A 17,784-nucleotide genomic window follows, 5' to 3' on the forward strand; every position below is an offset into this window, starting at 1 on the left:
ATATATATATATATATATATATATATATATATATATATATATATTCAATTGATGATGTCATTCAGTCAAGATATAGAACAGGTTGGAGGTGATAATATTGTTTTATGACCTGGGGCTTCTAAAACTTGCTACATTTTGAATGACATCAGCATGCTGTAATATACATATACAGGTATGGGACCTGTTATCCAGAATGCTCGGGCCTGGGGTTTTCCGGATAATGGATCTTTATGTAATTCGGGTCTTCATGCCTTATGTCTACTAGAAATTCATTTAAACACAAGCTGGTTTTGCTTCCAATAAGGATTAATTATATCTTAGTTGGGATCAAGTACAAGCTACTGTTTTATTATTACAGAGAAAAGGGAAATCATTTTTAAAAATTTGGATTATTTGGATAAAATGGAGTCTATGGGAGACTTTCCGTAATTCGGAGCTTTCTGGATTCGGGTTTCCGGGTAAGGGATCCTATGCCTCTACAGTATGATACAGCCACCATTCAAATGTATTTAAAACTATGTGTAGAACCAAAATGAAGGATGTTTTTATTTATCCTGCCTGAAATATTAATTCTTCTTAAAGCTCTGACTGTAACTGTAATCTGTACTCCTACTATTTAAAGAAAGACGTAAGATTATATTGACCTTTTACGTTTTCTTTTTGCACGGTGTAATGATACTATCATGCTGTTTAAGTATAATAAATAATTTAGGCACGGGCATAAAGAAACAAAAGAGGAAGAATGGGTCTGAAGTCCAAGACAAACTTTTCTCTTCTATAAAGGGATTGTTCACATTTAAATTAACTTGTTATATGATGTAGAGAGTGATATTCGGAGACAATTTGCAACTGATTGAATTTTTTTTTTATTTGTAGTTTTTGAGTTAGTTTTTTTATTCAGCAGCTCTAGCAACCATGCATTGATTTGGATAAGAGACTGGAATTTGAATAGGAGAGTGCCTGAATAGAAAGAGGAGTCATATAAAGTAGCAATAACAATAAATGTGTAGCCTTACTAAGTATTTGTTTTTTAGATGGGTCAGTGATCCTCAGTTTGAAAGCGGGAAAAAAAAGTCAGAAGAAAAGGGAAAATAATAAAAAAAAAAAAACAATAAAAATAAATAATGCAGACCAAATGAAAAGTTGCTTATAATTGGCCATTATATAACATACTAAAAGTTAACTTAAAGGTGAGCCACCCCTTTGACCTTATGGTTTTTGATATTGCTATGTCTCCTGTTGCCAACAAACACAAGATCTATGGTGCTGGACTAGGCTGCTTTAGAGTCAGTTCCTTAGACTTTCCAATACATACAGGGTTAAAGCAAGACTCAAGTTTGAAACACATGGAAATGCCCAATACATGTAAGGATTGTGGGTTTTGGGATTACATTTAAAAAATAAATTCATAATGTTTCTAATACCCAGTGAGAGAATATTGTATTAATTGTATTCATAAAATTGAGAAACTGATAATGGCCTTGATAGTGGGAAATCATTTACTGCTTACAAGCCAAGATTTAGTTTTGTTATACTTTTCCTTTAAGCTAATATAAAAACAGAATGAAGAACAATATTTAGAGTTTATTGACAGTCAGAAAAGACTTCATGTAGCAAATGTTATTTCTTATAGTGATTTGGTGCGTCGGCAAAGGCAAATTTGAGCCTGTAGGCTTCAGCTAAAAGAACGCTCATGTCTTCATTCCTCCAATGTTCAGTTGGTAAATTCTGTAAAAAGATCAATAACCCCTGAAAAACAAAAGAAACAAAAGGCAGGCATGGTTATGGAGGTCTTGATGTACAGTTAATCAAAAGGCAAAACACCTGGTGCACAGACATCTGGGTTATTTTTTATTCATGCATAAAGCTTTGATGTCAGACTTGTCACTGCCACTTCCAGAATGAAATCTTGAACAATTCTTCAAACATTATATATATATATTGCTTTAAAACCATAATAATATTTAGGCACCTCAAATATGTTGTAACATAAAGCAAAATGGCATTTTTATGGGTGTAGTGCACTTGTTTTATGAATGTAGTATCAGTGTATGGAATCATTTGCACAGAAAATGTAAAGTTTTTGTTCTGTTTGCAGTGGTCCTTGAGAATGAGAGACTGAGAACAGAAGAGAAAGTGAGTCTACGGGCCAAACAGTAGTGTTAGCAGCCATCAGCATATTACTGTGCGTATTAATGACAGAATATGAGTAAATATGAAAGAATTTTAGTGTGCTTAACGAAAATCTTTAAAAAAGCAAAAAAAATGTGCTCTGTTGCTGAAAGAATGTGAAAGCTGGAACAAAAAAAACTAAAATAGTATATTTTTCCCAATTCCTAATATATAATCCCAATACACAACAAGTACAAAATACACACCTTTATAAATATAATCACATTTAACTTTATAATGGACTTTAATGCTGATCTCAAAATAGTGATGGATGAGAGAGCTGCTGTCCCAAAAGCCACGTAGAAGCAGAAGATACATTATCCGTTATATTAATACCAAAGTATTAGTGTTGTGCGGGCTGCCCCAATAACCACAGGTCAGATGGGTTCAGGCCAACCTTGCACTCCCCTACACGGGTGGCGGGGCAGGTGCTCTCCCCACCCACCACCTTTAAATGTCGGCTTTATAGCTGCGTGCCTGCTCGCCCTGCCCCTTTTTGTGACATCATCATTGGGGTGGGTCTATGAAAGAAACCCGGAAGTCTGATGTGGGCGCAGGTTGCAGGAGGGTGGGTCCAGGTCGGGTTTTACCCGACCCACACATCACTACAAAGAATTGTGTTTTATGCAAAAATTCTTTAAAATGTTTACAGAGGAGGTCTGGTTGTTCTAATGAATACTTAAATATAAGCTATTGTATTGCTATATTTACATGAATTCTTGTATACATAGATTCCACCATACACCCACCATTGGCATTTAAATATATAGTCTGTACATGTCAATGGTTTGTCAAGTATCCAATGCAGTTTTTACTCTTTTTAGTGAAGATCTTCAAAGTAAGAACTTGGAATATGAATGGAAAGAGATTTTAGCCTTGAGTTATAGTATAGTATACTGTATACTAGGAAAATCTATCCCACCTTAAAAAGATACTTTTTTGGGAAAACATGCTTTTTTTCAAAATGCATCAGTTAATAGTGCTGCTCCAGCAGAATTCTGCACTACCTATTTTTTTTCAAAACAAACAGATTTTTTATTTATATTTAATTTTAAAATTTGGCATGGGGCTAGACATATTGTCAGTTTCCCTCAGGTCATGTGACTTGTGCTCTGATAATGTGCTCTGTTGAATTCGAATGGTACAAATCGAAGAAATAGCGCATTCGATTGAATTGAATTCAAAGTTTTTCCCAAAAAAACTTCAATTGCACCAATTGACTCCAAATAGGTTCTAGGATGTCCCCCATAGGCTAAAACAGAAAATTGGCAGGTTTTAGATGGCGAATGGTCAATGTTGAATTTTTAAAGAGACAGTACATAATAAATTTCAAATTCAAATCGAACTTGGACTATTCCCTAGTCGAAGTACACAAAAAATAGCTCGAAATTCGAATTTTTTTCATTCAAAAATTCACCTCGACCTTTGATAAATCTGCCCCCAAATGTCCATAGTAGTATAGAAATAATAAATTGTGCCCTATTTAGTTTTAGTCTACGTAAATCCTTATATTCCATTACAGTAATTCTAGTTGTATCAGTAATTGTCCTATAAAAGGAAGATACAATTTAAGCAGACTTATCACCATGTTCATAATACACACAGGCAGCCTCATTTTGCATCAGTGCACAGTCCCTAGAGATTCAATAATAACATGTATGGTATCTCAGTTATGGTATAAACTAATTGTGCCACTTCAGTTAATGTCTCCCTTTCTAACTTATAATATGGTAGTAGTTTTCCGTCCCTGTGGTTAACATCCAAATCTACCAAGAGGCATAAGTAATCTGTGATAATCTTTCATTAATATTATTAGAAGTGAACAATTTTATGTTACAGATATAGTTCAAATATCTTAAACAACATTTTATGACATTCAATTTCCCTTGCAATTGAACCAATTTAATCAGTTATAATATTCACGTTTCAGTACAATTCCTTGTACCTACCCATAAGAAACAGTAGCTAGTCATTTCAGATTAAAGATCATTAGCTAAAGTGGCACAATCTGTATGTGATGTCATATAGTCCTCTACTCAAATCTCTAGAAATGTTGGGAATCCTCATAGAGACTGACTCTTTAGAAATTAAAGATCAAATATACACGTATCAACACAGTGCCATAGCGGCAGATTTAATAAGTGCATCACAAAGCACCACCAAGTATTTAACTTCAACCTACCAAAAACAACAAAACGGTGTCCTTATTAGAATGTCCACAGATATGGATATGGGTACAGCGGTCACACAGTTTCTCATATGAACATTCCTTCCAGCAGACATAGTCACATACAATGTCTTCCAAGCCGTACAAACTCACAAAATGTATTTATTTTTTCTTACCATAAGAGCTTTCAGAATAATAAGATAAATCTTTGATAAACCAGCTTTCATTCGAATATTAGTATTAATATTCACAATTATTCACAAATACAGTATACAGTATTCTGGAATATAGTAGCATATGGTGAAAAGATTTTTCTTTAATATTTATGTGTTTACAAAGGTAAAATGTAATCATGGCTGTTACTGTTATTCCTGCTGTATGGCAGTTAGCCATTAGTCTCTCCCGCTGTATAAAATACTGTGATTAAATTAAAATGATTTTGCCTGTTAGTGGCCTTACAGGATTTTTTAAGAGTAGAATAAGTCCAGAGTGTAATATGCAAAGTCCTCCAAAAACCAGAGAAGTATAAACCGTGTTATTTTCTGTTCCTCGTAATTTATATGTACTGGCTGAATAACCACCATACTTAATAAAGTCAAGTGAAATGGTGAAAACGCTGATGCCGTTGGTCAATGAAGTGGACTTCTATATTTATAGAAAATATTACTGTTCTCATTTCCACTATAATTTGGTGCTGCAATTGAACAGCTTATACAATCGTTGCTTGGTTCACTAAAACCTGCTAAGAAATAACTTTTCTCATTCCGTGCATTTCTTTTTCAATCCATTCCACTTCATATTGCTATGACCTTTATAGTTCTAGGGTTGAAAGCAATGCACCGGCATTATGGTAACTTACTGACTAAGCTGTGCACTCAATTTCAAAATCTAATTTAGGGTTCCAAGTTCAGTAGATAAAGGGTGAATGAAACTGTCTAGACCCCTGTCTTATGAAATGTTAAAGAGATGAAAATTCTATTTGTTTGACCTTTGCAGATAGTAAGGCAGAAGGCTGAAAATAAAATCTGCTAACTACATTTGGGTCTGCTTTTATCGTCACCTCAATTATAGACAGAACAAAAGACGCAGAAATCTCTTTGGCAGGACCTAGTAACCTCTGTATAGCAACAATCAGATTGATATGTTAGCCTGATCTAGATTCACTTGCTTGTTTGATTTCAGAAGTAAAGTTTTTAAGACTTCTAAGTGCTTGCCTTAATATCCCAACTAATATTAACATATTACTGAGCAGCTCTCAATAAATTCAGTTGTTTATAAGATGAAGGGAAAAAATATTTTTTACACCAGCAAAGCCATAAAGCTTCTGTTAATTCAGGAGTTTGAAAATATGATTTAAATGCTCATATAAATATGTTATATGCAAAGCTACTGTTGTATGTATCCTTTATGTAGATATTAGAAGTAATTCCATGACTATATACTGATCATGGAGGTTTTAGGTGACTTCTAACATTGTTATTATTCAATATAATATTGATCAGAAATATGTGCCTGTGCTTCAAGCTCAGTAACCTAGAGGCCTGCAGCCTTATGTTTCCAGGCATGGATCACGGGAGGCTGAAAAATGATGAACTGGCAGCATTCTAGGTCTTGGTAAATTACAACTCCCAGTCACCCCTTGAGAGTAACTTCTATGGTTAACCTAACAATACAATCCTTGTATCATTTAACGGGCCAGTGGCATAAAACATTTTAAAACAAAACTGAGTAAAATCCTTAAAATAGAATCTACTTGAAAGGGTGGTACACCTATAAGTTAACTTTTAGTATGTTATAGAATGGCACATTGTAAGCAACTTTTCAATTGGTTTTCATAATTCATTTTTTTTTTGTGTGCTTTCTTCTTCTGACTGTTTCCAGTCACATCACTAGCCTGCACCCAGGCCAAATGCAGTGGCTCTAGGTGCAGTTACAGGTGAAGACTGACGCCAGCTTGTGGGATTAGCCTAACATTAAATCAGCCACAGGTATCTCTGAGCAGAAGTGTAGTAAATGTTAATGAGAAGTTCAGATAAAGTGGAATGGATCCTGGTTTTCTCTGTGGGACACAGTCCCAGATTCTTAATGTACAGTAGATTGAAAATATCAGCCACAGAACAAGAAATGGCTTCAGTTATTTGCCAGAAAGAAAAAAAAATTACCCATGAGTATAAACAAAACTATTAGGATTCCTATAAAAAAATGAAGCAGTAAAGTTTGTGTTTTCCCCCCAAATGATAGTTTTAAAAATTGATTTTGTTTTGAAAATACCCATTAAAAAAACATTGAAACGTTGATGTATATAGTAGAAAACGTAATAAAAAAATACAGGTAAGTGCAGACCTGATACAATGTGCTCCTCCTTTTAAGTACCCCCCAATAACTACAATTAATATATTATATCTGAAGAGTCCAGGAGTATGTAATGTTATAAAATGTTTACAAAGTCACTCTAACATAACATTATGCCGATTTAGTTAGTACTGGAGTTGAAAAATATGACATTCTTTTTAAAAATAAGCAAACATTTAAAATATCTGCATCATAGATTCAAAGAGAAACTTTCAAAATATCCTTATTGTTCAGAAATAAATCCTTCAAAATAAATATTTGACAGAATGAGGATAACATTCTGTATACTCGGCAAAAAAACAAAAAATCAAGTGCTAAGCTTGTAGTTAAGCGCTTCCTATATCATATAAGTGTAAAAGGTGGATGGGTCAGGGTTTGCCTAAACCTTCCCTTGGGTTACCAGGGCAAGGGGTCCAACTCCCGGTAGGCACAATATAATTAGACTCTTTATCCTCAGGTGCCCACTTATGTTATGGAGGAAGGGATTACCACTTCACTTGGTATACGCACACTCTTGATCAAATAAACTTTGGGTGCCAGTGGTTCTTTAAAACAGCAGAACATTTATTGAACTAAAGGTACACTGCTCAATAGTCTGTCACATATTCAAGATGTGTGCTCAGATGGTACACTCCAGGAAGCAAGTAATGGCAGCAGGTCATTCAAACACAATTGTGTCAGCTTTGTGAATTGAGCCCCCCTTTCCTGCATTTGATGCACAATCCCCATTAAAAGGTACCTCACAGCTGGTTTTACACTCCAAGGATCTCTCTATTCCTGAGCTTAACCACTTACATTACTAACCTGGCAGCATTGTCAACGCAGGGTGGGTGGTAATCCTTTACTAAACTCCTCGTTGGAGCCTTAGCTGTTGACTAACATTCCTGAACTTATCTGTCACTTCTATAGTGAACTATTACAGTGTCTGACCTCACACCCACTTACTCTTATACTGAGGCCTACCTCCACTCAGGCCCTAGCAGCAACACCCCACTTCCAATGGGTGCACTGGAAAAGAGAGGGAACACATGGCATCAATCCTTTTTATAACCTCAGGGAAACTACTCCCCCCTCCCCTATGGGAAAAAGGACCCAGTCTAGCTGGCTAACACATTCCCTGGGGTATAGGAAAACCTTACACTCCTACATTAGCTGATGTTAAGCTGTAGTAAAAGGTGAAATTAAAAATAGCACAGATAGGAGTAAGAATCTTGATATCTGACACATGTCCCTTATATTACCTGCATATTCATTTGCCAATAGAGAGATGCCTAAATCTGAAAAATTTCTAAACTTTACAAAAAAAAAGTTTTAAGATACAGTTCCTATACACTTCAGCAACCACAAAACTGGCTTAATTTTTTTAAAACTTTTATTACATTATGAAAATTAAAAATCCCATCATGCTAATGTTTCGTAAAATATTTAAATCTGCATTGAGCATATTTTCGTGCTGAATGTTTAATGTGTCATCACATCTCATAGCTGTTGAGATTTATAATCTTTCAAATCATACCAAGTCATTATCTCATGTTTAGAATAAAAGTATCACATCATAAATTAGCACAAGCATAGCCTTTTATTTGGTGATAAATGCATATTTCACAGATGGAGTTTTTAGCTATAAGTTGGGGGGGGGTTGTCACAATTATTTGCTTAGTTGCACATCATTTTAATTAATAAAGTAACATCCATTGCTGATGCTGAGTTGAATTTTTTTTAGCTATTTGACATATTGTCATTTGACAATATAGACTTTTTTTATAAGCTGCTATTTAATGTGCATAGTGTGTATTGGGTGCATTTCTATGAATGTGTTTTCATTGTTTTACTGTCTACATTATTCTCACATAAGATATCCTGGATGCGTTGTAATAATAACTCTCAAGAGACTGGAAGTGGGCATACAACTGGTACCCAAAATATTGTCTGTGTCCTACAGTCTTTAACATGTTTTACTATTGGTCACTTTTCTTCCTTCACCCTATATTGCTTCTGCATTTGCTGAATGTCCCTCTATCTTTCTATTAAAAGCTTCCTATGCTTAAAATAAATAGCCCAGTGGTTGCTGTGGTTTCAGCATGTGGCAGGAGGTGGCCTAGCAGATTCATTCTAATACAGCTGTTTTCAAAGCATCAAATCTTCTGGAGGCCTATTGATCAACAGTCTCATTTTTTCTTGGTTTTAGTGGTTTTTGCAACCATGACTAAACTCACTTTCTCTATAACACGAACATCATGAAATGTATAAAAAAAAAAACAATAAAAAAAGTATGAATTGGAAAAGTCACAAAAACTATGACTTTTTCATATTGTTGCACCAAAGTCAGTGTCGAGAACTCCAGAAAACCTCTAAAACCACAAATCAAAAAAAGATCTGCCAGTTTTAAATGGGACATCTGCCATTGAATTAAACATGCCTTTGATAAGTTTTAGCTGGAGTATTTTAATATCTGGAATTGTCGCAGTTCTGTTGTTTAAAACATTTTTCAGTTCCTTTTTATGATTTTTGGCATCAAAAAGCCTGATCATAAAAAAGTTGCAGCTTAATAAATCGGCTCCCTAGTGTATCTGCTAATGTGTCCTGGTCAGTTGTACCTATTTAGTGACAACTAAAATTCAATATAGCCTCTTCAATCCATCATCATCACAAAAAGTGTGAATAGTTTAAGAATTGCAATTTCACTCAATGTATTTAATTCACTTTCAAAAAAATTAAGATATTGATATTTATATTTCATTTTCCTTTTTTAACTTATTCAAATGTGAATACTTTTTATCAGACCATGGTAATTAAGTGATCTCTTTTAATAGTAAAATAGGCAAAATGTGGTCAAACATTCTACTTTAGTACTTGTAAACAGGCCTTTTAATTGTATAAAAATCCTGTACCAGCAATCCTGTACACAAATATAATCAGCAGTATTGCACAAAGAGAAATATATTAAATAGTTAATGTACATTGGGTCAGATTCAACTGGATGAGAAAAACACCTCTCCTTATTTAATACCAAATTTTCCCATGGACTTCTACTGAATTTGCATGAAATATTTTTTTCAAATTGGATCTAGCCAACTCAAGTTTGTACATACTGTACATACATAAATAGATAGATAGACAGACAGACAGAGATAGATACACACACACAAATTTCAGAATTCCAAATGGGGGGAAATATTTTGTATTTATGCATAAATTAAATACCTTGTCGTTTTAGAAATACAGAATTATATTTATACATTATAACACCTGGTGTCAAAAATGCAAATGTGCAAATACTGAATGCATACTTCTCTCATTTACACTACAATAGTTATGATTCTGCTATGTGCTATAAACTTCAACACATTTTAATTTAAAATATGAATAAAATCAAGGAAAGGCGCATACTGCGGCAAACCTACACTGGCATATGCATATACACTTGCTAAGATTTATGAGGTGCCCAGGAGAGAGTTCAGAGGTAGGGATGCAATGATAGAAAATGTGTAGAAGCAAAGAAAATATTGGTGATGTGCAGCAACAAATGTAAGGAAAGAAAAAATAAAGTGGTGTTATTGAGCAAAGATTTGGTATATATAAGTACATGAATAAGTGTAAAAAGGAAATTCAAGTTAAGACAGGTTTATATGCACTTTACTTTATGATTATCCTGACTGTTCTACTTTAAACTGTATGGCACTAGTACTGCAGAACTGTTATCATGCCCTTCAAGTGAAGCTGCAAAGAGATACAACATTTATTGTTATAATGTATTTTTAAGCTTTTTTTTGTGTTTATACAGTAGTCAAGTTTAATGCTAGGAACTTGGAAAAAGTAAATGTTCTTTAATATCAGTATGTTATATTTTTTATCGATATGAACTATGAATAACCTTTATATGCAGTCTGTTATACTACAGAACAATAATACTTTACATGTCTCATCTAACAGAATTTTAACCGAAGAAGGTTGAATGTTCAGAAGCAGGTGTGGGCTTGCTAGTTATTAGTTATGAATTTTTTGCTGCAGTTTCACGGAAAAAATCACACATGGCGAAAGCTGTAATTTCACAGCAAATTCATGGCTGGTGAAAAAATGTGCTCATCGCTATTAACTATTCATTCTATTCATCTGTTAGCATATATGTGTAAAAGGACAACAGTAAATGCAGTACAGGTATGGGACCTGTTATCCAGAATGCTTGAGACCTGGGGTTTTCCAGATAAGAGATCATTCTGTAATTTGCATCTTCATACTTTATGTCTACTAAAAATGATTTAAACATTTAATAAACCCAATTTGGATTTATGCAGCTTAGTTAGAATCAAGAATAAAGTAATACTTTATGGCAGAGAAAAGGACAATCAGTTTGAAAAATATTGAAGATAACCTTCCTGTAATTGTGAGCTTTCTGGATAATAGGTTTCCTGATAATGGATCACATACATGTACTTCCTGATGAAGCCCACGTGGTGTAACATGTGGAGAATGGCAACTCCCCTGACCTTGGTTCTGTGCTCCTAGCCATATACTCAGGACCTGGAATTATTAATTTCCTGCCTGTGGTCCTACTGATTGAATCATTTGAATTCATTGGTATACAAATATTTGGGACACTTTGTTTAGGACTATCTACATATTGTTTATTATTCACATTGTTATTGGGGGCAACCGGATGCTACAGTGGGTCCGAGAACCAATTGGTGTCAGTTCCGGTACGGGTATGTTGCTAATTGCAAAGTAGGGTTACACAACAATATCTCAGGGTTACTCAACAATATTTGGGATGAAACAGGTTTGTCTTAAATGTTTTTAACCAAGTCTAAATTGTGTTGGTGTTGAAATAAAGATGGATTATTTATTATTGAAACTTTATAGCGTACTTGTAGCAAAATACTCTATTTAATTGCATACTCAGTGTTGTTTATTAGGGATGGGCGAATTTTTTTGCCTTGTTTCGCCGCAGAAATGACGCCCATAGACTCGTATGGGGGCGAGCGTCAAAAAAAATGTTTTTGTCAAAACAAAACGGATCAAATTCGCCCATCCCTATTGTTTATGCATTTTCTGATGTTGTGTTCCTGGCAAATTGTTACTCACTGGAGTTATTATTGCTATGCGGTGCATTTAACATTCTACTTCATATACATGTACTTTTAAGTGGGGATGGGCGAATTTTTTGGCCTTGTTTCGCTGCGGAAATGACGCCCATAGACTTGTATGGCGGCGTGCGTCAAAAAAAAAAAAAAGACGTGCGTCAAAAAAAAAAATTCACCGCAAGTCAAAATTTTTTGGTGGATTTTTGGCGAAACTAAATGGGTCAAATTCGCCCATCCCTACTTTTAAGCTAGTTTATTTAAGTTAGCTAAAAACTGTCCATGACCATTGCTTACATCTCTGCTGACTTGAATCCAAAGAAAACACCATCTAAAACCTGTCGAGGTCATGTAGGAGTCAATGGCAGATGTCCCTTGAATGATTTGAAGATGTTAATACAGTAGTCTTCATGATGTTAGTTTTTTTCTGTGGGTTTTTTTTTTTTTTGAGCAATTCAAGTTTTTTCCCCCCCCCAAAACTCAATCAATTAGAGTATTTGTGTTTTTCACCCCGACTACACTTATTAGAGTTTACTTTTTTCTTAAATTAGAAACCATTTGAGTTGTGGGTTCATTTGAGGTCTAGAAAAGCTCACAAAGCTCTAAAATTCGACCTTTGATTAATAACCCCTTCAAGTCAGCTATGGTAACTGAAGAGCACAACATGTAAGACTATTGCGTCCCATGGTTGCTCTGTGTCAATCACTTTTTCCTTGCAGCACTGGAATTTGTTTCAACCTGGGTGCTAACTGCAAGGAGTGTGTATGTTCTAACAGCATCTACACGATTCCTCTAGGCATGTGCAACTTGGTTCCTGGTGAAAAATGTCCTTAGTGTGTATGTTATGTAATTATGATAAGGGCCTTAGACTGTAAATTCATCTAGGGATCAGACTAATGATTAATTATTAACATTCTCTGTAAAGTGCTGCATAACATGTCAGCATTCTATAAAAAATGGATAATAATATAAATGCAAATATCAATGAATATCATTAACTAGTTTGGTTATAACAAACCTAATTCTGCCACTTTATTATTTACTCAAAATAAATTAGCATTTCAAATGTGTTTTAAATGATCCAGAAATGGTTTACTAAAAAGCCCATTTTGCTGGTTTATTCATAAACGTGACAATTAAAAAGAAATGCTAAAAAAAAAATCATTAAATGGTCACAAAACCCACTAATAAAAACTAAGCAAACTAAGTGTGTGCTTTTAGCCTTAAAATCTATTCCTTGCCTGCTCATTCCTAACATCATGTCTCATTACGTTTCAAGACATAAAAGTATAGACTAATTTGTGCAGATGTGATTGGAAAGTGCATTAATACAATTAACTGAAATTCCCACGTGTACATATAGCACTTATTGACTATTGTTCTTCTTCAATGAGTTATGAAAGAACCTATTTACATATATGATAGTCTTGTATACATGCCATCAGCAACAAAATCTTAAAAGAGATAATCATTTTTTTAAAATTTGTGCTAAGTTTTTCCCTAAAAGGACAAGCTAACCAATAAATGATGTACTTTGTTGTTAGAAAATCTAGGATTCTACTATACTCTATATATTCAATTATAAAGATGTATTTTCAATTACAGTGGTATTTTTTTACCAAATTGTTTAAAGAGACCAGTTTAGAAAAGGATGGTAGCAACAAGAAAACAAAATTCTGTTAGAGAGAAACCATGATAAAGATAAAAAAGGATTTCTAAATGTTCAATACCTACCTCCCCCTCTTTGCATATTTACTCGCCATTTAAAGGAGAAGGAAACCCCCTGGGTGCAAAAATCCCTCCCCCCTAATGTCTTCTCCCAAGCGGTCTTCTTCCTGCTTTGACCGGCGTTTTTGGTGCATGCTCAGAAGGAGCATTTGCCGGGTACGGATCTACTGCGCATGCGCCGAATGTCACAAAGTTTTCCCATTTCACTTTGTGACATTCGGCGCATGCGCAGTAGATCCGTACCCGGCAAATGCTCCTACTGCGCATGCGACAAAAACGCCAGAGTCAGGTTTGGATTGACCGTTAAATCTTACACATCCTTTAGGGGAGTTCATCTTTTGCCTAGAACACTGAAATGCTTCCTTTATATATGCAGGATTTGTACTGGAGTCAGTTATTTTTTTGGATTTTGTTCATGCTGGAGTCAGTTATTTGAGTAATTCAAATATAACTGCTAGTAAAACGAGCCCCCAATTAGATGCATTAGACCTGTCAATCAAACCTGATTCTGATTCCGTCATAAAGAGAGAATGGAGAGACTAAAGATTAACCTGATTATTTTTGAAACAGTACAGCATTTTGTAATTGATTAAATTTAGAAAGTTTCTATTACATTTTCATTTTTGTGATAGTTCCCATTTAAGAGATAAGGTGTTCTAAATGTCCTTTGCATTGCAATTTACTATTCCTGTCACAGGTTCTTAACTGTAATCCCTAGAGATACAGTAAATTAACAGACATAAGTATATTCACTAGTGATGGGCGAATTTATTCGCCAGGCGCAATTTTGCGGCGAATTTGCGCGTTTCGCCACCAGCGAATAAATTCGCGAAACGCCCGCGAAAATTTGCGGCAAAAACGGGCGCCGGCGTCAAAAACGGGTGCCGGCGTCAAAAATGAGACGCCGGCGCCATTTCGCGAATTTTTCGCCATTTCGCGCGAAATTCGCGAATTTTTCGGCAAAGCGAAACGGCGCAAATTCGCCCATCACTAATATTCACATTGGCATATCAGAAGTTAATATACACACTCATGTTCATATATTTTTTCTTAAATAGTGCTGAAATGATAATAAATTTGGAGTGATACTAAAATGGGATGGACTTGATGGGAGTTAAAAGTTAAAACTACCTCCTTTGTCTTCAGATCTGGGTTAGAAGAGAGGTACTGTCAGTTGGAATGTCAGTTTTTGGTCTGTTCAGGATAGCAGGACTACACATAAGTGGTACCATATGACTGGCATTAAAGTTTGGAATTATAGTAAATATTCAATACATCCATTTGTGTAATAGTATTATACCTTGAAGCTTACTGGTTACGCCCGAAACGTTGCTTCACTTGCACAAATAAATTAGTTTTCACTATACCAGAGTGCTGCTGAAATTTGTATTGTAATTGGAACTGGACCTGGTCAGACAGAGTCACAGCCGGCACCCGACGCTACAAAAAGCGGTGAGATTGATTGTGTAGCACTACTCTCTATGTTTGTGAGTATTATACCTTACCTTTACTGTCTCCTAGAGATGCTGCTTTGCTGAGAAAAATAGTTTCCTACAAGCAGCCAATTCAAGTTAACAGTTCAGTCTTCACTTCTGGTCTAAAAGTTTATTGTAGGAAAATTGCCTATGAAAAGTTCATTCTTATTTATCTTATTTTTAACCTTTAACAACACACTGACCTTTTCGGCAGCAGATAAAAAAAAAACCACAGAACACTACCGGATACACAGAAAGATGAAACTAACTGCATACAAAAAGGTCATTCAACACATCGACTAGAATCTTTAGATCTCAAATGGACACTTATCTTTGATTCTAAGTGGGATAAAATTCAATTGTCTATGCCATGTTATCAAATCCAATAAGGTGACTAAAGAGTGATTTTATAGAAGTTCAAAAACACTTTTACTGCAAAATTTTCCAGTGTTAAATAAAATTAGATTCTATCATTGTTTAAACTGTCAAAACTGGTCACAAATACAAACCGATTGCCTGCCCTACCTCAAACCCTGATCACATATAACACTGGGGCACAATCTCCCCACGCGCCGTTACAAAGGCATCAATAAGAGTAGCTCTTCATAGTTTATTTCTTTGACAGCATGTTATTAGTTTGAATATCTTGTCAAGTTGTAGAGGAATCCTTTGCTAAAAATAGAGAGACATTGATAGCTCAATAGGACACAACTGCCAGCTTCTGAAATTGGTCAACAACTCGTTCTGACAGCTCTCAACAAACTGAAAAATGGAAGGTGACACTTTGACAGAGCAATCTTCTGTTAATCTTCTGATAACATAGCGAGGTATATCGGTGGCGTAATTAATTTCATATTTTTTTGAGACAAAAGATTCCTTGTAGAAGTGTACTTTCTATCATGAAAATAAAAGCGTATGACCCTGCTAGTCTTTGCTGTTTATCATAGACTGGGGCTTATTTTTGATCACTACATGACCCACTTAAGGTTACAATTAAATCTCTCATGCAGCTTTCTTATAGATTTATCTTCCTACATACAGAACTGGACATCATATAGCAATTGTTTCCTTACTCCCTATTATATAACATTGATGGTACTTTTTACACAACTAATAGATTTTCATACTAGTGCCAACATGCTGAATGCTCTTAAAAATGCTGTCCCTGTATGCTTAAGTGCATATTCAGGTTATGTGCCAAGCAAATTCTCCAGGCATGAATCTTCCAGCAATAATATGAGCAACAATAATCAAGAGTGGTTTTAATTGATAATGTTGGAAAGTTCCGCACTCAAGTTGAAATATATAAGTTATCTAATAAGAATATCTTTTTAAAAGTCCATGGGTACTTTTTTATCGGCAGCACAAATAACAGATTATACTGCATTGTTAAGGAACTGCAAATATGATACGTGCTGGTTGCAGCTGAGTGCTTTTTGCAGCTGGCTAAAAATAAGCAGAACGAGAGTCCTCATGATTGAAGGTCAAAGAGACTGACTTTTGTGACCAGTACCTAAATAGCCTAGATTAAACATGCATTTGCTGTCTCATTGAGTTAATATCCCATTAGCAGTTAAAACTTGTTTGCTTTGCATTAATCTCATTCATTTCTTAAGAGAATGTTTAAATGGGTAAATTTCAAGCTTTCAACATGCGTATAAGCATCCCATGAATTTCACTGAAAAATTGAGTTACTTTATTTATTTTTGCTTGTTCAGGTCATACCATTTTCAGCAGACCTACGGATGAAAATAAAAAAATATAAATGTTGGCATAGAGACCCAAAAAGACAGATATAGAGTATTGATTGTGGAGTAACGTTTATATATTCCAAAATGTTTATGTTGTGACCCAAACACATAGTAACAGTTAAGTAAGTAAGTTAGGATGAAAAAAGACAGACGATTATCCAGTTCAGCCTTTTAGATCCATATAACCCGCCTAACTGCTAGTTGACCCAGAGGAAGGCAAAAAACCTCTGTAATTTGAGGGGGAAAAATTACTTTGTGAAAACACCTGTGAACATTTAGCAGTATCGTGCAGCACTCACTCACATAAACACACAGGAAATTCACGGGGATGTAGCCCATCCTTTAAATAGCTGCAAATAGGCTTGGTTTGAGTGGTGAAATAGTCCTGCTTCTCCTGACATGTTTAAAGGGCCATATGCATTTCTTTTTCATTTCATCTTTCTAAGTTTGCGGGACTATTTGTTAACAATTAATACCAAACAATAAAAACTGCACAATGCATTTTCATAAAGGTGAATATTGTAAATGGATACATACACACCCTGACAAACATTTGCAACTCTTTGCCTTGAATATATTTAATGTATTTTAACCTTCTCAACAGTTGCTCAGAGTCCACTGAGCATGTGAGTGTCGCAGACACTTTCCAAGATGGTGACCCCCCTGTGAAAAGTTTGAAGTAACTAGGTAACCATACATGTATATTTCTTAGAATCCCTTTCCCCATAATCCTATTTAAATAGACTTATTAAGTACAGTACATGTCCGGATTGAGACATGCTGAAATCTCTGCAGAGGGAGGGTTACTAGTTTATGCCTTGATTTACCAAAACATATAAAATGTTTTGGTACACTTCATATAGAAATCAATGCTGTCTATAGCATGCACTAGTCATGTAGAATGTGGATTTTCTATAGATCTGTTTAAGAGCAACTCTACAATATGCATACATGCTTACATTGCCCTTTATAAAAGTGTGCATTATACAATGGTATTCAGCTCTACATTATGAGCATTAATACGTTTTCATTGGTCTGGTATTAATAAAAAAAAACAGTAT

At 34.9% G+C, this 17,784-nt stretch overlaps 1 protein-coding gene across 2 annotated transcripts in view; it reads right to left on the reverse strand.

The window, feature by feature from the left end:
- Positions 1-1,310: 1,310 nt before the first annotated feature.
- The window catches only part of LOC108711168 (TBC1 domain family member 22A), a 297,560-nt gene continuing 281,086 nt past the window's right edge, over positions 1,311-17,784 (reverse strand). Inside the window, exon 13 of one of the 2 annotated variants that reach the window (XM_018252619.2) lies at positions 1,311-1,749. In XM_018252619.2, the coding sequence (XP_018108108.1) occupies positions 1,621-1,749 (129 nt within the window). In that variant the 3' untranslated portion in view covers positions 1,311-1,620. Of the gene's footprint in view, positions 1,750-15,568; positions 16,712-17,784 lie in introns of those variants that run through there. The other variant, XM_041586439.1, reaches the window with a different exon arrangement.

Source organism: Xenopus laevis, chromosome 3L, assembly GCF_017654675.1.
Source record: "Xenopus laevis strain J_2021 chromosome 3L, Xenopus_laevis_v10.1, whole genome shotgun sequence".
NCBI classification, from domain to species: domain Eukaryota; kingdom Metazoa; phylum Chordata; class Amphibia; order Anura; family Pipidae; genus Xenopus; species Xenopus laevis.